General features: G+C 41.1%; 1 protein-coding gene across 2 annotated transcripts in view; it reads right to left on the bottom strand.

Annotated features, from left to right (window-relative positions):
- The window catches only part of TAOK1 (TAO kinase 1), an 89101-nt gene that overhangs the window by 31025 nt on the left and 32990 nt on the right, over positions 1 to 25086 (bottom strand). For both annotated transcript variants that reach the window (XM_073667939.1, XM_073667940.1), the window contains exons 2-3: positions 14573 to 14666; positions 7014 to 7241 (exon numbers count right to left, since the gene is read on the bottom strand). In XM_073667939.1, coding sequence (XP_073524040.1) covers positions 7014 to 7145 — 132 coding nt within the window. In that variant the 5' untranslated portion in view covers positions 7146 to 7241; positions 14573 to 14666. The remainder of the gene's footprint in view (positions 1 to 7013; positions 7242 to 14572; positions 14667 to 25086) is intronic.

Below are 25086 nucleotides of genomic sequence, written 5' to 3'. Positions count from 1 at the left end.
AGTAGTACACACTCTTCCACACCTTCCCCTCCCATGTTGTGAAAATGATTGAGCAATTAAAGGATTGCCGTTTATTACCAGTGAACCACAGAAATACGATGATCAGCCATTGACTTCATTCTATGTGGTATACAAGCAAGAAGAATAGGTATTTAAAGACTCTGACATTTTCCAGACGAGGACAACCATCTCGGCCCAAGACACAAGTGACCTCCACAGAAAGCAGCTATGGGGCAGAAAGGAAAGTGACAACAAATCTCCTTGTACTGCAGCCCACGCCATACTCACACCCGAATATTGCAAGCACCGATTATTTCCATCATTCTTCCAGATTCTATAAGACGAAGAAACTCAGAGCAGAGAGATACATAGTGTCATTCATCCATTAATTAAGTAATCCTGTAGTTGTACCCTCAAGCGGTGAACAATGACAATACATGCATTTATCCACTAGAGGGGGCCATATAATTAATCTTATAGACAAGCACCTAAAGCTGAACTCGGACAATTGTCATTAATCTCGTTATTTTCTCCCTTTTAGTTAGGAGTTTTACAGGGTCATAAAGGCACTGCCCAGAAAAGACCATGAAGATCAGGCAGTGTACAGACCGAAATAGCGCAGGCAGTGACCCTGTCATCTCTGGGCTGAGAGGATATCTAGTATAAAACTGCAGGGAATTGTAACCAAATGAAGTGCTATGGAACAAGAGATTTTTAATTGATCTGGAAACTTAGCCTTGGTTGGAGTCATATGGAAGGAAGCTGAGATCTATGCTGCTGTCTGAAGGGTGATGTTACCTCTCACTGTACCAGTGTAAAAACACAAGAAAAAACTGAGTGTACGGCATGTAAGAAAAACTTTATTAGTAAAAGTATAAATACATAATATTACATGTATAATAAATAGATGCAGATGGGGAGGCGATACGGATACAAAAAAGCACGTAACAAATATCCACAGCTAACAAGTGTAGCAGGATAGTATGAAGAGGGGGAGAAGAAAGAGCGACCCAAGGGTAACATGTGTTAATTGATGACAAAGTAGGAGAGGTATATGTAGAAGGATATCAATAATTCAAATAATACTGGATAAATATCACATTTTTCCCACACTGGTCTGCTCCTGCCTTGTCCCCTTGCCCCCCCTTTGAGCATCCCCTGGCGATTATACTGGTGAGCGTATCCTCTATTATGGATTATACCTACTCTTGCCCCACTGTGGGAAAAATGTGATATTTATCCAGTATTATTTGAATTATTGATATCCTTCTACATATACCTCTCCTACTTTGTCATCAATTAACACATGTTACCCTTGGGTCGCTCTTTCTTCTCCCCCTCTTCATACTATCCTGCTACACTTGTTAGCTATGGATATTTGTTACGTGCTTTTTTGTATCCGTATCGCCTCCCCATCTGCATCTACTTATTATACATGTAATATTATGTATTTATACTTTTACTAATAAAGTTTTTCTTACATGCTGTACACTCAGTTTTTTCTTGTGTTTTTACACCCATTCTGAGTAGGCAGGTTTTTCCTGCGACTATGGGGTGTGAGTTGCGGCTCTTCCGCACTCCATACTCGTGATCTCTATTACGCTGGCCGAAGTGTTTATTACTCTCACTGTACCAGTAGAAATATCCAGAAATGGCCAAGAGCCTTCCCACAAGAAAAGAGAAACTAATAAAGACGCCAAATATGATATACAGTGCCTACAAGAAGTATTCAACCCCCTGCAGATTTAGCTGGTTTGATAAGATGCAAATAAGTTAGAGCCTTCAAACTGCAAACGAGAGTAGGTTTTATGAACAGAAGCATAAATCTTACAAACCAAAAAGTTATGTTGCTCAGTTGAATTTTATTAAATTTTAAACATAAAAGTGTGGGTCAATTATTATACAACCCCTATGTTTAATATTTTGTGGAATAACCCTTGTTTGCAATTACAGCTAATAATCGTCTTTTATAAGACCTGATCAGGCCGGCACAGGTCTGTGGAGTTATCTTGGCCCACTCCTCCATGCAGATCTTCTCCAAGTTATCTAGGTTCTTTGGAAAAAAGACTCCGGTCCATCAAGTTCAACCTTTTTCCACCCTTTATACATTATCTATTTCTAGGTTATCTGTAACCCACCGTGCCATTGGTGAGGAAAGCAGTTATAGTGTCTGCCATCACTACCTCTTGCTGTCGGGCATTCCATAGTCTTACTGCTCTGACTGTAAAAAACCCTTTCCTATTTAGCTGACGAAATCCCCTTTCCTCCACACGAGTGCCCCCAGTTCCTTCGGAAGGTCCTTAGAAGTAATAAGGCATGTGCCAGTCATTTGTATTGAGCACACATCTATTTAAATATATAAATAGGATCTCCTCTGAGGCGTCTCATTTCTAAGCTAAACCCCAACTTTTCCAACCTTTCATCATAGGAGAGGCCTTCATCCCATGTAATAATAATCCAGTTGCTTATTTGTTTTTTTTTAAATGTGGAGGCCAAGACTGGATCCATATTCAAGATTTGGCCTCACAAGTGATTTACAAAGAGGGAATAATACACTGACACAAACGTGTATTTAAACGCCAATAGTCGCATTCTGCAAAAGTTTAGCGACTTTACAAATTGATTTACGCCAGAATTCAGACAAACGCTTTGATGAATTGGGGTCAATGGATCAGTGTGTTGTCCGAAAAAAAACAAAAAAAACTGAGAGCACCAGGACGTGTCACACGGATGTGTGAATGGAGCCTTAGGCTACATTACAGATCTGTAAGGGTATGTGCACACTGTCAGGAGCCGCTGCGGGTCCGAAGTTGAGAGTTTATGCGGCGTCAAACCTGCAGCGGCCAGACGCTACAGCATAGTGGATGGATTTCTAGAAATCCCATGTCCTCTATGTGTCTCTTTGCACCTGCGGATCACCTGCAGAAACTGATATGTGGCGCGTCTTTCAGACCCGCAGCATGACAATTTCTCCTGCGGGTCCACATGTGGACCTTCCCCATAGTCTAACATCTATGAGGAAAGTCCGCATGAAAAAAAATAAATAAATAAATAGCGCCGCTCATGAGGGCGGCAGCCGTGTGGCTATTCGGCAGCGTTGAGGCCGAAGGCGGCTACTGACCGTGGGCACATACCCTTACACAAGTCCAGGTGTTGGCCATTTTCTAAACAGCTTACAGACCCATAGGATGTGTGTCTTGATGTATTTTGAGGAAGGTGAAAGGGTTTGTTTGTTTAAGAGGAATTTGCCAATGTCTTTTCTTTAAGGTACCGTCACACTTAGCGACGCTACAGCGATCCCGACAACGATACGACCTGGCAGGGATCGTTGCTGTGTCGCTATGTGGTCGCTGGTGAGATGTCAAACAGTCAGATCTTCCCAACGACGCAGCAACGATACGGTGACCCGTATAGTCGCCAACGAGGTTGTTGGTAAGGTGTCAAACACAGCGATACATGCTACCCAGCGGGACCTCAACGATCAAAAAATAGTCCAGACCATTCCGACACGACCAGCGGTCTCACAGCAGGGGCCTGGTCGCTGCTACGTGTCAAACGTAGCGAGATCGCTGCTGAGGTCGCTGTTGCGTCACAAAACTTGTGACTCAGCAGCGATCTCGCTTAGTGTGACGTTGGCTTTAGTTGTTCCCTGAATGCTTTTCTCAACTATCTGGCAGCCGCCAGGTTTTTCTTTGGGTAGAATTTACCAAGCATTTTTTTTTGCTACTGGCAATTTGTTTTTTTATTTGCTTTTTATTAAATTATTTTGTTTATATTATGCTTTTTATTATGAAAAAACGCTAGTTGATTTTGTAGCTAAAACACTCAAAGATGCAGGGCGTCTTGAGCCTTCCTATTGATTTCTACCACAAAAAACAGAGCGTCTGCTGAGGGGAAACACCTGTAGAAGGGTCAGCCCACTTCTTTTAACCACTTAGGGCCTTAGGTTAAAAAAACCCCGAACATATATGAAGTTATTGGGTTTTAAACAGAAATGCACATGTTCAGTCTTTTGAGGCTTTTTTTTTTCTCTTTTAGTAAAAAAATAAAACCTTTTCCAGGCAGTTTTTGCAGCAGAATCTGCCTGAAAGAGATGTCATGCGCACATACCCATAGTGTTTCATTGATCCTTACACCAACCCTTTTTAAAAGCAGATACTTGTGTCTCAGTCCACGAGACTCAGAGCCCGCCCTATTCTTATCCATTTTACAGATCAGTCTTGCCCATTAAAGTGTATGGGGATCAGTTAGCAATGGAAGATGTACTTTTTACTTTCCCACCCGAGTTTCATCAGTTTTTAACCAATCTATTACTAAGTGAGTTTACACCGTTTTGTGGGGTGTGAATATAGCCTTAGGACTTAAGACTATTACGCTGCACTACACAACAACCTAAACACTGGAAATGTGGAACAGTGCGGGCTTCAAACATTCGGAAACATAATAACCAATACAAATTCAATATACTGATTTCTTGAAAAAAGAGAAAAATAGACATTTTAATAGTTTTGAGCTCCCAATCCTATTGTGTTACAGATGAATTCCTGCAGCAATAGCAGCACTAAGTATACTCTTGTAACAGCCACCCTACCCATGTCATGTTGGACAATTATTCACCCTAAACAAAGCAATAAAGAATGAATCATGGGCCGTTCAGCTGGTAATAGTGTGCAGCCAACATGCTTCTTGTATGACGGAAACAGCCCCGCAGAACAAGTGCTCTCTGGCCACCACGGACATCAGCAGACTTTGGCTTACTGTGCTGTTCATTTATGATAACTGTTTCTGACCAGTCACCAAATTTCTCACGTTAAACTGGACACATGATGCAATAGTGGCAGTAGAGCGATATTAAACTTTTTTTTTTATTAAAGGCCCTTGTGACAGTAAAAAAAAAAAGACTTAATTTGAGATAATCTAGATTGTGCCTTCATTGCAAAAATAAGTATAAGGCTTAAGCGTTTCCGCAGCGGCAAAAACGCTGCAGAAAAGCTTAAAAAACGCATGGTAGAAGGTCTGCCATGTTCCCCAATGAAAATTTGCATGTGCATATGCTGCGGATTATCATTGCGGAAAAAAACGCAGCACTACCAATTATTTTGCGGAAGCGCGGCGTTTTCGCGGCCATTGACTTGCATTGGATCACATGGAATCCGCATCACTGGATCTGTACATGCGGAATCCAAACGTTTCAATGTGCGGATGGTACCCGGGTACCTTCTGATGGCCCCCGGTGTGCTCGTCTTCCCTTGCCGGCAGATCGCGGTGGACTGAAGAACCTGCGCTGACGTCATTTAGTCATGTGACGGCAGGTCCTTCAGTGTAGTGTACCGCGAGCTGCCAGCAAGCCAGGACGGAGCGAAGCAAGACTGCGGAGGCCATCGGAAGGTAAGTATATATTTATTTTTTTATTTTTTACCATTCTTTACGGTCACACTATATAAATCCATTCTGTTTGCATGGATTTATATAGTGTAACCAAGTTGTCAAGCACTTTCCAAGTGATGCTAAAATCACTTGGAAAGCCCTTGTCAACCCGCATGTGGAAATGCATGTGAAGAATGCATCACATCCGCTTGTCCCTGGCAGGAAAAACGCATGTACAATCTGCATGTACAACCCGCATGCGTTTTTTCTGCCAGGGAGATGCAGAAACGCTCAGGAAAAATCCAGAGCATTTCTGCATCGTGGGCACATAGCCTAACTATCAGCTGAAAATGTGAGATGAGGTCGCACTATGTCCGTAGACGACAGAAGAGCCGGTCCTGAAGCGAGGACCACACTGATGTCATGAATGTGCACCTTCCAGATCATTGTTCGGAGCCCTCAGATGTAATACGACAATTGGTGCTCTTATTAGCTGTATTTTCTACTTGCCCATATAATAGCTTGTATGTAAGCAATTATTTGAGGCAGAGATTAGTTGCTTTTCCTTTCTCTCTCATGTAAATGCTTGTTCAGAGTCAAGATACAACTGCAAGTAAGGAACACAATGGAATAAGATCTCCAAAAGGATCATTTAAGACACATCTCCTACTTCCCCTTACCCAAACTCTCCCCTCACAATGTTAGGAAATATGGATCACGCCAATTATTTGTTCTTATGGTAGATAGGCGACTACCAGATGTGAACGGCAGAGCCTTACTTCATTCTACTAAAAGAAAACCAAGCTTGTACGATAGGGGTGGGTGAACAATAGCTGATGCTGGCAAATTGCTATAAGGGCTAATTCACAAATGCATATCAAAAGTATTTCTGTGGATTAGTCGCAAGTCATGGTCTGACCACAGATCTCTGTACCTGGGCTACCAACCTTATATATGCCTATGATGCTGTTTGCTCTGGATCCACGGTCAGGTCGGAACCTGTGGCTGATACATGGGCGACAAACATCTGCTATGCAGTGATATGCAGTGTAGTATGGTGTATGGCCACCAAACTAAACCTCTACTTCACATCAAATATATAATCACAGGTGGTGCAACGAGGCCACAGCAATATAGAACAGATAATAGAGGGAATCTGTCATCAGGATTTTTCCACCTAATCTGAGAGTAGCATGATGTAGAGACAGAGACCCTGATTCAAGCGATGTGTCACTTACTGGGCTACTTTGCATTAGTTTTGATAAAATCACTGTTTTATTAGCAAGAGGTTATCACTTGACAACTAGTAATTCTGCTGACAGGTATTGCTCCATTTTCAAGAGATTTCTGCCTATACACAGTGCTGTCAATCAGTGGTGAGGGCGGGGTTATACAGAGCTCAACATTCAGGGAACTGCTAGATCTGCAGCAGATAAAGGGATTTTATCAAAATGACAGAAAGCAGCCCAGTACGTGACATAGTTGGAATCAGGGTCTCTGGCCCTACATCACACGCTGCTCTCAGATGGGGTAGAGGTAACAGGTTCAATTTAAATACAGAAAATACAAAAAAAAAAAAAAGCATTCTCTTCAATGTTCATCCCACTCAAGAGCGCTCAAATAATAATAAAAAAAGAAACACTTACAAAATAAACGGCTCCGAAACTCCCATGACCAATTTCTCGGAGGTCGGTGAAAAGCTTTTCTGGGTCATCTCTAAAGAAGAGATCCGCAACATCTGGGTCTTTCAGGCTTCCAGCTCGACTTGTAGACGGCATCCTGCTTGAGCAGTCTGCCGTCTGACTATCTAGGATTGCACTGCTGCCACTGCTCCTGGCTCATCTGTGTGAACGTGGCCTCTTTAGCATGTGAAACTGAAAGAAAAAACACCAAGAAATAAATAAGAAGCCCAAGAGCTGTACAAATAATGACAACGTACGCTAATAGGCATCATGCAAAATACACTGCTCAAAAAAATAAAGGGAACACTTAAACAACAGAATATAACTCCAAGTAAATCAAACTTCTGTGAAATCAAACTGTCCACTTAGGAAGCAACACTGATTGACAATCAATTTCACATGCTGTTGTGCAAATGGAAGAGACAATAGATGGAAATTATTGGCAATTATCAAGACACCCTCAATAAAGGAGTGGTTTTGCAGGTGGGGGAGCACAAATCACATCTCCGTACCAATGCTTTCTGGCTGATGTTTTGGTCACTTTTGAATGTTTGTTGTGCTTTCACACTCGTGGTAGCATGAGACGGACTCTACAACCCACAGAAGTTGCTCAGGTAGTGCAGCTCATCCAGGATAGCACATCAATGTGGCAAGAAGGTTTGCTGTGTTTGTCAGCTTAGTGTCCAGAAGGTGAAGGCGCTACCAGGAGACAGGCCAGTACACCAGGAGACGTGGAGGGGGCCGTAGGAGAGCAACAACCCAGCAGCAGGACAGCTACCTCCGCCTTTGTGCAAGGAGGAACAGGAGGAGCACTGCCAGAGCCCTGCAAAATGACCTCCAGCAGGCCACAAATGTGCATGTGTCTGCACAAACAAAAGGTTAGAAACCGACTCCATGAGGGTGGTATGAGGACACAACGTCCACAGATGGGGGTTTTGCTTACAGCCCAACACCGTGCAGGACGCTTGGCATTTGCCACAGAACACCAGGATTGGCAAAGTCACCACTGGCGCCCTGTGCTCTTCACAGATGAAAGCAGGTTCACACTGAGCACATGTGCCAGACGTGACAGAGTCTGGAGACGCTGTGGAGAGTGATCTGCTGCCCGCAGCATCCTTCAGCATGACCGGTTTGGCAGTGGGTCAGTAATGGTGTGGGGTGGCATTTCTTTGGAGGGCCGCACAGCCCTCCACGTGCTCGCCAGAGGCAGCCTGACTGCCATTAGGTACTGAGATGAGATCCTCAGACCCCTTGTGAGACCATATGCTGGTGCGGTTGGCCCTGGGTTCCTCCTAATGCAGGACAATCCCAGACCTCATGTGGCTGGAGTGTGTCAGCAGTCCCTGCAAGATGAAGGCATTGAAGCTATGGACTGGCCCGCCCGTTCCCCAGACCTGAATCCGATTGAGCACATCTGGGACATCATGTCTCGCTCCATCCACCAACGTCACGTTGCACCACAGACTGTTCAGGAGTTGGCGGATGCTTTAGTCCAGGTCTGGGAGGAGATCCCACAGGAGACCATCCGCAACCTCATTAGGAACATGCCCAGGAGTTGTAGGGTGGTCATACAGGCACGTGGAGGCCACACACAATACTGTAGGAACATTACATCAAAGTTGGATCAGCCTGTAGTGTGTTTTTCCACTTTAATTTTGGGGGTGACTCCAAATCCAGGCCTCCATTGGTTAATAAATTTGATTTCCATTGATGATTTTTGTGTGATTTTGTTGTCAGCACATTCAACTTTGTACAGAACAAAGTATTCAATGAGAATAATTTCATTCATTCAGATCTAGGATGTATTATTTGAGTGTTCCCTTTATTTTTTTTGAGCAGTGTACAATTTGATTCAGTCAAAGAAAGATCATGTAGAACAATAGAAGGTGGTCGTCCCATTCAAATAACACATCAGAAAAAAAACAAACACAAGGTCTGTATGATTAGGAAGCTCTCGGGGAGATAATGTAATAATAATAATCTTTTTATTGATATAGCGCCAACATATTCCACAGCATTTTACAATTCAGACAATTTACAGACATTATTGGCACTGTCCCCATTGGGGCTCACAATCTACATTCCCTATCAGTATGTCTTTGGAGTGTGGGAGGAAACCGGAGAACCCGGAGGAAACGCACACAAACACGGGGAGAACATACAAATTCCTTACAGATGTTGTCCTTGGTGGGATTTGAACCCAGGACCCCAGCGCTGCAAGGATCAGATGCCACTTATCTAAGGCTCCCCTTCTCCAAACATTTATGGCATATCTGCAGGATACATTTCCAGCTCTTCCCAGAGATGTTAGCTATGTTATGGTCGGTGAAATTGTGCAAAGAGCAGATCGCCAGAGGGAAAAAAATGTTTTCAGCATTTCTAAACATTTCTAATGAACACCATGCATTCTAAGAATTTTTCATTGCATTTTTGGAGCCATTTTGCAAAAACATTTAAAATGTGCGATTTTCAAGCAATTTATCAAGTCCCATAGAGAAGACCACCAGGCCAAAAAAAAAATAAAAAATCTATATATACACACCAGGAGCCTGCTGCATTTTGGAGGAAAATAAAAATAGCAACAAAAATGCAGGGAAAAAACAAAAAAAAAAAGATATTCAATTGCAGCAAGTCATTCCAGCCTTCTGGTGGGTTTACATGACACTGCCCAGGCCAATAAACAACCGCCCTCTGGCTATATACAAGCCAATCGGCAGTAGTGTTCTGAAATGTTAATACAGGCCAATGAACATTGTGTGCACACAGAACAATCGTTAATATGATCGTTCTGTGAGGATAGAATAGGTTATTGGCAGCACATGTCCTGCTTTCACAAAGGGACGTACTATCAATAATTGCTTTTTAAAAAGAGGTTTCAAACTACTGGACGACCCCAGCTTTATCAATTTAAGACCTTAATTAACATAAAAAAAGCATATATCCATACCAAATAGCGACACTGATCCAGAGAGTGACAGGACGGACATCCTTCAGGACAGACATCTGCTCTGACAAAATAGTGAAGGGTGCAGCTGAAAAGTAGCCACTCATTTGCTGCAGCTGGCGTGCGGCACAAGTCAGGTCCCCCTGGGAACAGTGGTGCTGACAGAACTGGAACGGTGCCGCTATTGGGAGGTGAACAGGCGCCATTTTTATTGTTAAATAGTGTCCTGAATTGATTAAGCTGACATTACCCACGACTGACTTAAAAATTATCCCACCTGAAGAACAAGCATTTTGCTCACTGGTTGAGAGTTGGTTAACCTATTTAAATGGGTGGGAGCTAGGAACGAGTGCTCCTACGAATGCTCCTTCCTCGATAATCGGTTGTTCTAAATGGGTCATTAGAAAGACCGTGGTTTCAAATTTCAGCAAAAATTGAACCAGTCTAATTAACAAACAAATAGACATCATAGACATTTATAAAAGTTAGTAAGAATGGCTGCAGGGAGCTTTTAAAATAAGAAGGTGTTGCCTCATTACAAGCAACCCCTGACAATGGAATCTGGTGCGGCAATCTGCTGATGTCTGAGCAGCCATTCATATGCAGAACAGAAGTCCTTTCTGGCTCACAGAGGGAGGGCTGAGAGAAGGACTCTGCTATGCCCTTCATATTACAAAATAGACCAAAAACTTATTAAATAATACAACAGCATGAGAAGTATTAAATGAAACATATTAAAAAAACAAAAGAAACTGGACTATCACTTTGTTAACACTTTTTATACAAATACATTATATAGATGGCGGATTTCTGGAAATACGCAATTATAGTTGTGGTTGCAGCATTTTGAAATGAGCAACAACAGAAATACATCTTACATGAAAACACACAATACATTTCTCAGAACAAAGATCAGCTAACAGGCAAGTAAGGAAGCAGCCGAGGGGAGCTGGCCATGCTACTGAAGGAATGTTACTTGGATGAACTGTGACGGTGATGTCATGCTGTTCCATCTTTTGAGGAGCATCAGTCTTACAAAAAGAACATTGTTAAAAAACGGACTGTTCAAATCCCACAATGCATCACACCCTCCATCTGCTGATGAGAGACACTGTCCGAGGCTTCATCCCCCTAATGAGGCGCATATTTAGATCATGGGCCTGCACATGGCGGTATTCATTGTACGCAGATTACACTGGCTGCTAGCTACATCCATTGTATGTGCAGCAGGCGTTGTATGGACTGTACATCTAATAAATGCAGACAAACCTCTGTCACCTTTCACAAGCTTAAGAAAGGCGTTTCAAAGCAAGGTGTGTGTTCCTAACCCTTTTATGGCATCGGTCTTGTTTACACAGTGAAGCCTACAGGTAAACAGTGCAAAAACCATAGAAACTTGGTACACTACCATGCTGTGAGTTTTGGAAAGCAATTATTTGCTGTGCTAATTTTTTCAATGCCACTGTACATATGACTGTAAAAAATGTGGTGTCCAGACTGCCAGTCTTAACCTACTTCTGGAATCTCATTTTTTGCGTGATTTTACCTAAAGCATTATATTGCTGAGGGTCCATTCACATGATATGACCACCAATCAGTAAACATTTACTGATCAGCAGTAGTCTAAACGCCTGCTTACAGAGGCAGACCAAAGCACATAGTGCGTATGGAGCGATCTAGTATGCTAGATTGCTCAGTGCGCACAGGCTGCCATAATCCTTGGCAGCGCGAGTCCTGTTTACAGGATGATGAATCGCTGAGAACGATGATTTTTTATGCTGCACAAAAGATTATTTCACTCGCAGAACGAACGTTTTGTTTGTTCATCAGGTGATCAGCAGCCTATTTACACAGCAAGATAAACGTGAAATGAGAGTTTTTAACAACACCTTTTCAAGATTATCTTGCAGTGTAAATGCCCCTTTAGTCAGAGCTGTTGGTTTTTACAAGACGCAGATCACCGTTGATTATGGAAAATGTCAAACGGTCAGCAGAACAAAATCCCACTGAACTTTATTTCGACAGCACTGCTTTTATTTCTTTCATTCAGAGTCTTAAGCAGGTCAATAAAACCTTCTAAAGCAACTTTGTGGTTACATTTCCTTGGTCATGACGATGGATACCTAAGCTACTTCAATGCCCTGCTCATGGGGTAAGAGACATAGCTGATCAGAAGAACTATACTACGTTTCTAATTGGAGTTATTTGCTAATATTATTACACCTACTACATATTGGGATAGGATCTTGGAGCTGGGCATATCACTTGAAGGTCTGCATACTAGAGTCTTAAAGCAGAATTCATAAATGTCTTGCGACATCAAATGCCAGTTCTGCATAGGCAGCTGTGGTGAAGAAACCTGTATGAAGACCCCCACCCTCTCTCCATAGATCTCAACAATGGGGACCAGGTGAGTAATTATAATAGTGGGTCAATGCCTTCCCTCTGGGTAAAAAGCTACAAGTTTCTCATTTGCCAAGAGACACTTTAAAGGCTAAATTACTGGAAACTTAAAGCACCAATCTGGCATTTTGTTTTTATTTCAGTGCTGGAGTGGTGCCACCTATTTAATACCTTCCCACTAGTAATATACTTACCAGCCGCTGTCTTTGGCTGCTCCCGATGGCGCTCTGGTCCCGATCAGTCATCTTGTGACTGCAACTTCTGACTGACCAGAAGTCAGAGGCAACGGTCTCAAGCACTCAATGCAAGACTATGAGACCCTCATTCTGGCTAGACTTACAGTGAGCTGTAACTAGCAGCTCTCCCAGTTAACACTGGTGCAATCTGATCTGGCAGGTCACAAATATCAAAAACTGACCGTCACTTCCAAAGAGAAAAACAGGTGTGAACAGGTGCAAGCTGAGAGACCCACCTCCATATGTAGCTAACAAATAAAAGCTGCACTCTGTAACACTATAGCATGCAAACACGGAATATATGAAATTGGAACTGCATTGCTATTCTAGAAAAAAGTTAAAATGAAGATACTTAGAGTATAAATTGGTCAATTCAGTAGCCAAAGACAAGGCGACCTTCTTTGCTGGGAACCTATCCTAATATACCACTCCTGGCTGATATATTCCATGTTTGTATACTATAAAGCTGCACTCTGTAACACTAATTTGTTAGTTACATATTGAGGTGGCTACTCTTAGCTTACACCTGTTCACACCAGTTTTTCTGTTTGGAAGTGATGATCAGTCTTTGAAATTTGTAACAGGCTTTCTGAATGAGCACTCCGCCCATCAACCTAAGGCGGTTTTAATCACAGCTTGATCCTACCTAACCGTATAATTGTAGGGCATCAGACCGGGAGAGGTATCATATTAGGTTAGGTTCCCAGCAAGGAAGGTTGCCTTGTGTTGGCTATCGGGCACACATGAATTGGTCAATTTATGCGCCAAGTATCTTCATTTTAACTTTTTTTTTCTAGAGCAGCAATGCAATTTCGTTTTTGTATATTCCATGTTTGCATGCTATAGCGTTATAGAGCGCAGCTTTAATTCGTTAGTTAAAACCTGCAGGAGACAGACCGAAGAGGCACCGATAACAGATGAAAATGGTGGCGGGTGAGTAGATTACTAGGGGCTGGGAACTACCATTAGTGACATCATTCCAGCTGGAGTTGTGTTTTAAAATGTCTTATTAAAATGTTATACAAGAGGTTAATGTACAATTAACATATACGCTTTTCTTTCTGACCCTTGTAATGAGCTATAAATTAAGTGCAACATTTAGATGCCATAGGGAACAAAAACAAAACCGAGCTATTTTTACAATTTTCCAAACAATTAGATACTTTGAGCTTATTGAACAAGGTGATGTCCCAAGGAGAATATTCACCTCCAAACAAAAGCTTTTCTAAAAGGTGTATTCTGTTCCTCGGCGGGGCGCAGAGAGGGGTTTTAATCTGACTCACATTTTCTGTTTTATGAGGAAAGCATCAACAATGTATATATATATATTTCTGGGTGCAGATTCCGTTATGTAAATGCGGAATTGAAAGTGTCGAAATTTCTCTTTGCAGGCGACATCGCAAACCTGCAAGTGTACCTGCAGATATTTCAGCAATTTGTGCTGTTAATTTACTGCAGATATAACCCCTATAATTGATGTGTCGATTATAAGAATACCACCATAAATTAATTTAGCCGTAGCGGTGCAGTGGTATAGCGACCAATACAATAAATGACATGACATATAGAAGGTAGGGGCTCCTACATTTCAGATACGGAACTTCATATTATTCCTGTTTGTCCTTTTGAAAAATAACCTGTAACATCACCCTATCTAGAAAAATCCTTGAGTTTTACAAGAAAGCAGGTCAGATACTACAGCTTCTTTTTCTGGATATTGCAAAGGATTAAGAAATTTCTTGGCTTACGCTTCTGATTAAAGCAGGCAGGAACTTAAACCTGAGTAGGATTTGACCTAGACTGAGAAGGGCAATGAGGTGACCACACAGATGCAAGATTGGCAGTGAAATCATTTAGACTAAAAAAAAAAAAAAAAGACAGCAAACATTTGATATAACCCAAAGCTTGTATAAGAGGAAAATGTCTTGTATAAAACTCACCGACGAGAGGCATCAGCTTTACTGTAACCAATCAGACCGAATTAGGAATTATCCGGGTTATATTTTTCTTGAAGCCACTTCCCTCGATATATATCTGTAGAGAGGAGTATAAACATTATTAGACACATCACACTGGAATAAATGTGTTACAGCACTTATCATGCACTGGTAATGAAATACAGTTCTGCATTAACAGCTCAGATGGTTGTCACGGCAAACTATGGAAAGTTTGTTGTCAGTCACAAGCTTTACAGGGTCAGCTGGAGATGCACAGCGCCCGCTGTAAAGACCATTTCTATAATGATAATCGGCACAACGTGCTCAGGGCGGACACTAAACCAGCATCAACCACTGGGACGCCTGAGCCCCCACCTATAATTTGCAGTTTGGAATCTGCACGTTAGTACATATGACTATTTACAAAATAGAAGTCAATCTGTAAAGGTAGATATTTACTCTGAACACACTTCACGGCATGAATCAGAAATTCCCTCTCTTCGATGCCCAACGTTACTTAAACAATCGATTTCCTGCTCATCAAGATTCCAGTATTGCAAATATTCTCAGACAGGAGGAAACAAAATCAGGCAGATCTATTAATACTGCGCTAGGAAAAGGGAGCAAGGGCGATGTAAAAACCACGAGGAATGTAAATGACGTCGGAGACATTTTTTAAGGAGTCCCTGGAAGATCTACACTTCCTTATCTAAGGTTAGCATAGAAAAAAAGAGGGGATGGGGAAACCAGAATATATATATTTTTAAAGATCTTATATAGTATTTAAAGTAGTTTATTTGCTGCCAGGATTCAGATAAAAGCCTGCGAGTCCTGCCTTACCTGCACACATAGCGATTGACAGCTAGTGTGTATAAAAATTCACATAGAAACCCTGTAAATTCTGCTTCCCCTTTAAAGGTGATTGACAGCTAGTCTGTATACAAACAGAGAAAGTGGGGGGTTGTTCTTTTCTTGCACAAGTCAAGGAAGTACGCCAGCTTTTTAACTACTGAATAATCTCACGGTTTTATCATCAAGAGAATATCACTAGAGGATGATTAAACCTACTGCCATGTAGCCCTCCATATTCATGAGCGCTGTATAACCCCGCCCCCATTGAGTGGCAGCTTGCTGCCTATGCACAGTGTACACAGAAATCTGCCACTCAGTGGTGTGGGCAGGGTTATACACAGCTCAGCTTTCAGAGAACTGACAGATCTGCAGCAGAGAAAACAAGGATTTTATTAAATCAACAGCAAGCAGCCCAGTAGGTGACACACTGGTGGAATCAGGGTCTCTGCTTCTGCATAATAATGCTCTGATAAGGTAGCAAAAACCTGGTGACAAATTCACTTTAAATTAAAAAAAAAAGTCAAAAAGATCTTCTAAGTAGACTGATGCAGCAGAAAAGAGATTTATCCAGCACAAAATCCAGGGAATTATTTAAAAACTAGAAATTTATTTAAACATGATTAAAAAGAGTACATGTTAAAAAATGCTCTAAACAGCATGCTATCTGATGCAGCAGAGTCTGTCTGCCATTGGGACGAAACAAGGATTTTAGTAAATTAACAGCAAGCAGCCCAGTAAGGTGATACATTGCTGGAATCAGGGTCTCTGCCCCCATATAAATGCTGCTCTGATGAAGGTAGCAAACACCTGGTGACAGAGATATCTCTCTATATAGAAAGAAATAGATATCTATCTATATAATCTACATCTATCGAATCTATCTATATATAGACAAATATTGAAAGGTCCGCTAACTATACAGATGCAGCTGAAAAGGTCTACCATAGGGACCTATTGCTATAAACCGACTGCAAAAAAATTTTTTTGAAAAATCAGATCCACAGCAGAAGTTTAAAGCAATAGTAAATGTCAAGCCTAAATACGAGAATTTCATTCCAAAGTGTAAGTTTAGCGACAGGATTTTTTTCAGATTTACAATGCGCTTCAAACTTTAACCCATAGCTAAAGTTCAAGTAAAGTTTGTATGTACAACAAAGACGAGTGGTCACGAAGGTCACTACACCACAGGACAATCACAATTCATGATTGGCTCAAAACCAGGTTCTATGAAATATTCCTAAAGCAGTCCATATAGATCTGACAGTCACACTGAACCATGACCTAATAAATCAATAAACCAATCCAGATGCACAATTTTCCTTATAGACAATCTGTGTGCAAAGAAAGTCACAGTATGCACTACTTTGGTGTGAGTTTTTTTGGACAAGTCTCCTCCAAAGCCTATTCAATGACAAACGGACAGCAAACTGACAAAACTGAGTCAACTAGGATGCAAAAGCCTTTTGGTTTTTCACTTATTTAAACAGATGAGTTTTTCATTGTGGGTTTCAATGTCGCCTTATAGTGGACCTTTCTGTGCTCATCAGCTCCGTTCAAAGTGTAGTGCGTATTAAAAAAAAAAAAATAGGTGCTGTGGCGGTTATCTGGCTGTGGATGCTACACTCTGCATGGATCTGTGCTCAGCAGCTCTACAAAGTGTTCTGGCAGCGGCCAGATGTAAACAAACAGCAGCAAATCGGTGAAAGACTCGCATCAATCTGCTATTCATGAACAATCCTCTGCACAGATCATGAATACCTCTGCCTGCAAACTAGAGATGAGACGAACAGATACTGTGGCAAAACGGGTGCTAAATCAGTAATCAGAGACTAATACCAAAAAGAAAAAGATCACCTAATGACAAGCACATCTGTGATCTAAAATAAATATCATTTTATTAAGTATAAAACACCATATTTCAATAAAAACAAACCAATATCCCCACAATGCGCTGAAGCCTGTAAGAAAAAATACTAATCAAACCAGGCATATAATCCCGGATCTAAAAGTGCTGTAAAATATTTCCAAGGCGAAGAACAGTGCCAATAACTGGCCTACCTATAAAATGCAAAAAGACAAGCAAGTAGTCCCTAATCCAAAAGGTGCTAGTTCAAGCAAGGCACATCATAATGTCAATATATTCCCCGCCTTTGGAGTACATGGAGATATACTATATAGTATACCATTAATATGTGGAGCCCTTAAATATGGCATCCAGTGTACAAGGCAATGTAATATCAGTGGCAATGTACATATGCCTGGACAACGCCTTTAAGGTATCTTTGTTATTCCTCCTGGAAATGTATGAATAAACTGACAGATGGGTGTTGCCATTCTCCTTGTCAAAGGAACAATGAAGAATCCAAAAACAAATATATTTAAGATCTAGCGATCTCATCATAAATATAAACAGTCATGACCAACACCAATAATTCTTCATATCATGCTAAATCTCAGAGTTATCGAATTATAGTTCTACCTTTCCCTATATTGTTTTGTGCAAGGGTCTGATAGGCTGAATACAATCTCATTATCCTTTATGGCTTCATGTTTATTAATTATTTTTTTTTACAATCAAATTTCTCTGGTTTTGAGGTGGAGTTGAAGGGGTTGTGCCCATCAGGTGTCAGCCCCATCACTACTTCACCCTCCAAAAAATAATGTGCCTATAGTAATAAAACAGAGCCTGTATGAGAATGGTGAAATCAAGGGAGACAACTACTGGAAAGACAACTTCTAGATGCTTCAAGGGCTTCCCCAGTTATGTGTGCACTCTTGTCCTCTGGTTAGAAATCAAGTATGTTAGATAAATAGCTAAGAGTCCACGTCATGTACACTATATTCTGATAACTCCAGGCTGTCTGCCTTCAAGTATTACAGATGTCAGCTTGGGTGAACCCTATGTGGTGGTGCTGGCCGTATATAACCAAGTAGATAAATCAAGTAGATAAAAGGGTCTATGTGCAAAAATAAAATAAGAATAAACAGGAAAAGGATATCTATGCATTACCATTTTGCTCCTATTAATATATGACCATAATATGGTGTGTATGTGTGTGTGTGTGTGTGTGTGTATATATATATGTGTATATATATATATATATATATATATATATATATATATATATATATATATATATATATATATATATATATATATATATATATATATATATATATACACATACACAGTGCCTACAAGTAGTATTCAACCCCCTGCAGATTTAGCTGGTTAACACATGCGGAATTAACTTGGCATTGTGACATTTGTACTGTAGATCAGTCTGGAAGTGGGAAATGCACTGCAGCAAATTTTGTTTTTGTTTTTTTTTTTTAAAAACGTTAAAAGTTAATTCAGAGTGTCATTTATTATTCAACCCCTCAAACCACAAGAATTCTGTTTGGTCCCCCTAAAGTATTAAGAAGTAGTTCAGGCACCAAGAATAATGAGCTTCACATGTGTGGATTAAAGATCTCTTTTGCCAGCCTTTTCTGACTATTTAAGACCCTCACCAAACTTGTGAACAGCACTCAGACATGGTCAACATGGGAAAGACAAAGGAGCATTCCAAGGCCATCAGAGACAAGATCGTGGAGGGTCACAAGGCTGGCAAGGGGTACAAAACCCTTTCCAAGGAGTTGGGCCTACCTGTCTCCACTGTTGGGAGCATCATCCGTAAGTGGAAGGCTTATGGAACTACTGTTAGCCTTCCACGGCCTGGACAGCCTTTGAAAGTGTCCTCCCGTGCCGAGGCCAGGCTTGTTCGAAGAGTCAAGGCTAACCCAAGGACAACAAGGAAGGAGCTCCGGGAAGATCTCATGGCAGTGGGGACATTGGTTTCAGTCAATACCATAAGTAACGTACTCCACCGCAATGGTCTCCGTTCCAGACGAGCCTGTATGGTACCTTTACTTTCAAAGCGTCATGTCAAGGCTCGTCTACAGTTTGCTCATGATCACTTGGAGGACTCTGAGACAGACTGGCTCAAGGTTCTATGGTCAGATGAGACCAAGATCGAAATCTTTGGTGCCAACCACACACGTGACGTTTGGAGACTGGATGGCACTGCATACGACCCCAAGAATACCATCCCTACAGTCAAGCATGGTGGTGGCAGCATCATGCTGTGGGGCTGTTTCTCAGCCAAGGGGCCTGGCCATCTGGTCCGCATCCATGGGAAGATGGATAGCACGGCCTACCTGGAGATTTTGGCCAAGAACCTCCGCTCCTCCATCAAGGATCTTAAGATGGGTCGTAATTTCATCTTCCAACAAGACAACGACCCAAAGCACACAGCCAAGAAAACCAAGGCCTGGTTCAAGAGGGAAAAAGTCAAGGTGTTGGAGTGGCCTAGTCAGTCTCCTGACCTTAACCCAATTGAAAACTTGTGGAAGGAGCTCAAGAATAAAGTCCACATGAGACACCCAAAGAACCTAGATAACTTGGAGAAGATCTGCATGGAGGAGTGGGCCAAGATAACTCCACAGACCTGTGCCGGCCTGATCAGGTCTTATAAAAGACGATTATTAGCTGTAATTGCAAACAAGGGTTATTCCACAAAATATTAAACATAGGGGTTGTATAATAATTGACCCACACTTTTATGTTTAAAATTTAATAAAATTCAACTGAGCAACATAACTTTTTGGTTTGTAAGATTTATGCTTCTGTTCATAAAACCTACTCTCGTTTGCAGTTTGAAGGCTCTAACTTATTTGCATCTTATCAAACCAGCTAAATCTGCAGGGGGTTGAATACTTCTTGTAGGCACTGTATATATATATATATATATATATATATATATATATATATATATATATATATATATATATATATATATATATATATATATATATATATATATATATATATATATATATATATATATATATATACACACATATACATATATATATATACACATACATACACATATATATATATATATATATACATATATATATATACATACATACATACATACATATATACATATATATATATATATATATATATATATATATATATATATATATATATATATATATATATATATATATATATATATATATATATATATATATATATATATATATAAGAACATACCGTAATCTATAAACTAAAACCATAAAATACCTTCAAAACAGTGTAAGAAACGTATAAAGAGCTCAACACTAACCGGATAAAGGATTACATAAACAGTAGGTGTGATGTGTGCAAAATGTGTTTTTTTTTTTGCATCTGTGATTGTTAGTATAATCACATTTCATTCCAAAATGAGTAAGCGCCGTGTCGCAATAGCTGCCACACCCTGTATTAATGAATAAGCTTGTATGAAATACTTCTGCCTTCCAAAATCTATTTTAGTGCAGAGGCTAGTCCTGAAGAAGCAAAGCTTACATATGCTTAGTATTGACACAGGAGAAGGGGGTCGTTCAGGCCTAACTACAGTTATATGAAAAAGTTTGGGCACCCCTATTAATCTTAAGCTTAATGTTTTATAAAAATTGGTGTTTTTGCAACAGCTATTTCAGTTTGATATATGTAATAACTGTTGGACACAGTAATGTTTCTGCCTTGAAATGAGGTTTATTGTACTAACAGAAAAATGTGCAATCTGCATTCAAACAAAATTTGACAGGTGCATAAGTATGGGCACCCTTATCATTTTCTTGTTTTAAATACTCCTACCTACTTTTTACTGACTTACTAAAGCCCTTTTTTTGGGTTTTGTAACCTCACTGAGCTTTGAACTTCATAGCCAGGTATATGCAATCATGAGAAAAGCTACTTAAAGTGACCACTTGCAAGTTGTTCTCCTGTTTGAATCTCCTCTGAAGAGTGGCATCATGGGCTCCTCAAAACAACTGTCAAATGATCTGAAAACAAAGATTATTCAACATAGTTGTTCAGGGGAAGGATGCAAAAAGCTGTCTCGGAGATTTAACCTGTCAGTTTCCACTGTGAGGAACATAGCAAGGAAATTGAAGAACACAGGGACAGTTCTTGTTAAGGCCAGAAGTGGCAGGCCAAGAAAAACATCAGGAAAGTTCAACAGGACAATATGTACAAAACAGTATACAAATGGCGAAACACCACATGGAGGGTGCAGCAGCAAAAATAAGTGCTCTACAGCAGGGTTCCCCAACTCCAGTCCTCAAGGCCCACCAACAGGTCATGTTTTCAGGATTTCCTTAGTATTACACAGGTGATAATTGCATCACCTGCACAGGCAATAATTCCATCACCTGTGCAATACTAAGGAAATCCTGAAAACATGACCTGTTGGTGGGCCTTGAGGACTGGAGTTGGGGAACCCTGCTCTACAGGCACCAGGTGATAAAGGACCACACAACATAATGCACACATGCATGTGGCGACCTACTCTACAAATGACCTATTATTGGGTTTCTCCAGCCAGTCTAGACAAAATGTACAATAAGTCTAAAAATAATAAAATCATTCATACTCGCCTGCTCTATCCCCTGCAGATCACTGACTGTCTGCACCGGTACAGAAGGAGACAGCACCCTGGTCTTCAGTCCTGACCACTGACTGGCTGCATTGGTCAGGTGACTGAAATGGTAAATCATAGGATGTGCCTGGGATGAGGGGACTGAGCTATTAAAAGAAGGATACCAGCCTCTTTCACAAACAGGAATAAGCCAGCACAAAAAAAAACACTCTTGGCTAAACACAAATTTAAAGCTAATACAAATACATTTGTAAAGGCAAACAATATATTTAAATTAGCAACATATCTTAGAGATCATTCATTTTATGGGAGAGCCCCTTTGAAGACCAGTAAAACGGTCTTTCTTAAATTGCACCACATTTATTTTATATTTTAGACACTTTCTGCACCATCCAGGAAAGATGGTGGACAGCAGCACTCACTGCAAGGGACGCACGTCCATAATCCTCAAGGAACCCACTTGAGGAAATATCAACATTCATAAGTAAAAAGACAGCGTCCATACCAGGGTGTTCAGTTGCAAAAGAGGGGTTTATTCCGCCAACCCAAAACACACACAGTTTCGACCCTGTGTGGGTCTTGACAAAGACAAAGGGTCGAAGTGTTGTGTGTTTTGGGATGGCGGAATAAACACCTCTTTTGCAACTGAACACACTGGTATTGACGCTGTCTTTTACTTTCTGCGCCCTGTCCGTATTAACTGGAAAGGGTCTGCAGCATGTGACACTGTGCACCAAAAAATTTTAGGCACAAAGTAAGCAAAATTATTAAGTGGTGTTAATTCAGGATGCATTTACAGTGGCTGATTATCAGGAATGATAAGATCGCTCATTTCCCGATAACTGTGTAGTGTAACCATTATGTCATTCACCCGAGGAATGACCAAGAAGTTCGATCACAGGACAATGATTTTTAAACTTGAGAACAATGACAGTATATGAGCAAAAATCAATCTATTGCCAATCTGTCTGTGTGCAAGGCAAGTGCGCTCGGCCTATCAAACACATACACTGCACGACCTTTGGTCGATCACCTAAGCACAGCTTTGGTACAGAGCACACAATGTCAAACTCTGGTCAGCGGGCCAAATCTGGCCCACAGGGTGATTATATTTGGCCCCTGATGCCGGCAATGCCGCCCCATTACTCGTGCATGGAGGACTACATGGGCCCCATTACTCGTGCATGGAGGACTACATGGGCCCCATTACTCGTGCATGGAGGACTACGTGGGCCCCATTACTCGTGCATGGAGGACTACGTGGGGCCCCATTACTCGTGCATGGAGGACTACGTGGGGCCCCATTACTCGTGCATGGAGGACTACGTGGGGCCCCATTACTCGTGCATGGAGGACTACGTGGGGCCCCATTACTCGTGCATGGAGGACTACGTGGGGCCCCATTACTCGTGCATGGAGGACTACGTGGGGCCCCATTACTCGTGCATGGAGGACTACGTGGTGCCCCATTACTCGTGCATGGAGGACTACGTGGGGCCCCATTACTCGTGCATGGAGGACTACGTGGGGCCCCATTACTCGTGCATGGAGGACTACGTGGGGCCCATTATACTGTGTGGACCGCTGTTAATAGATATCAAGGTTTGCTCGTGACTTTGTCCAAGTTTTTTATTTTGGCCTTCTTTGTATTCGAGTTTAACAGCCCTGGTATTGAATCTAAACATGAACCACTATGGTAAATCTTGCGCATTCAAGATTGTTCAGCCTGAGCTTCTACTGTCTAAAAATAAAAAAAAGACTTTACAAATCTGCCCCAGACTGTTAACTTCAGGTCTATGAGGTTACAAAGATAAAAAGTATATATGCTTTTTCTATAGTTTTAGACACGTTTTTGCACTCAAAAAAACATGCAATTTCCAAAATGATTTTAAGATCCCTAACATTTTACACTTTTTTTTTTTCAATATAGCTGTATATAAAGCAAATTAACTTTCAGTTTTCATTAGTACCATTTTAGGGGACATATCAATTTTTGATTACTTCTTATTCCTGTTTTTTGGAAGAAAGATGAACAGAAAACTACTCTAATGTAGCTTTTTTAATAACCCATTGTGTAAGATTTTTTTCCCTGTAAAACCACTTCATTGGCATGGTCAGCATTGACCATGGCATCTGCAGGATTGTTAAACAGCAGGGTCAAAAAGTCAATAAACAACTTAATAAGGCTCAGAAGAGCAAACAGATAAGCAAGTGTCTATTTGCTCACTCCTTTTGGAGGAAAAAAGAAAAGCAGAACAAAAATACTTTCTGATTTAATTTATTGGTAGGTAGGTTGATAACCAAAAGTTTATTTTACTGCTCCCCCTGGGGGTCATCTGAATTCAGATCCATGTGTCCACTATCAACATGTCCCCTAAGAGAGCTTAAGATGATATGCAGCTGGCAATTCAAACTGCAACTTGGGCTAGATTAGGACTAGAACCATGATTCTGGTCTTGTCTTAAAGAGACTGTCAACACACAATAATGTTCAAACCAAGTACAGGCGCTCGGTGCTTCACGGCAGGGCCAAACATTTAAATACACCTTCCCAGCTGCTTTTTTTTCTTTTATCTCCACCCCTTCTTTGATGGACAGCTCCAGCTTCATAGAGCAGAGAAGGGTGGAGATAGATGGAAACCAAGCAGGTGGCAAGATTCATTTAAATGATCGGACCCGCCATGAAGCACCCAGCGCCTGTACATGGATTGATAGTCTGTGATGACCCTTTAAGAAGGAGAAAGAACCTGTAGTGACAGCTCCCTCTGTAGGCACACTGCAGAGCTCAGGTTAAAGGAAATCTGTCATTAAGTTTGACAAGGAGTTCATATTTTGAGTTCAAAGAGTTGCCTCCATCCGATGAAAGCCACATTTTAATGAGTATGCAAATAAGGTGTTACATACAGTGGGCAGGAAAATGTTCTTCAGAAAACTCTGCTGCCTTGGGTTATTATAGGGGTTTTCCAAGAATGTGCTAAAATCAACACATCATGTAATTCAAGCTGTAGCCTGTCCTAATCACATGTCCAGACAGGTTGCAGCCTGAAGAAACACGGCTGACAAGACCTGTGTCTCAACTGACAGAGGACCAGCATGGTAAGAACACACAACGGTGAGCTGTCAGATAGGGGATGTCACAGGGTCCTCGGCTGAGCACAAAGGATTTTTTCTACAGCTTTCTGATGTCACA

Source organism: Phyllobates terribilis, unplaced genomic scaffold (assembly GCF_046119375.1).
Source record: "Phyllobates terribilis strain yellow unplaced genomic scaffold, ASM4611937v1 Scaffold_2__4_contigs__length_985480577, whole genome shotgun sequence".
Taxonomy (NCBI): Eukaryota; Metazoa; Chordata; class Amphibia; order Anura; family Dendrobatidae; genus Phyllobates; species Phyllobates terribilis.
The sequence above is the reverse complement of the archived record's forward strand: the minus strand, read 5'-3'. Positions and strand labels throughout refer to the sequence as shown.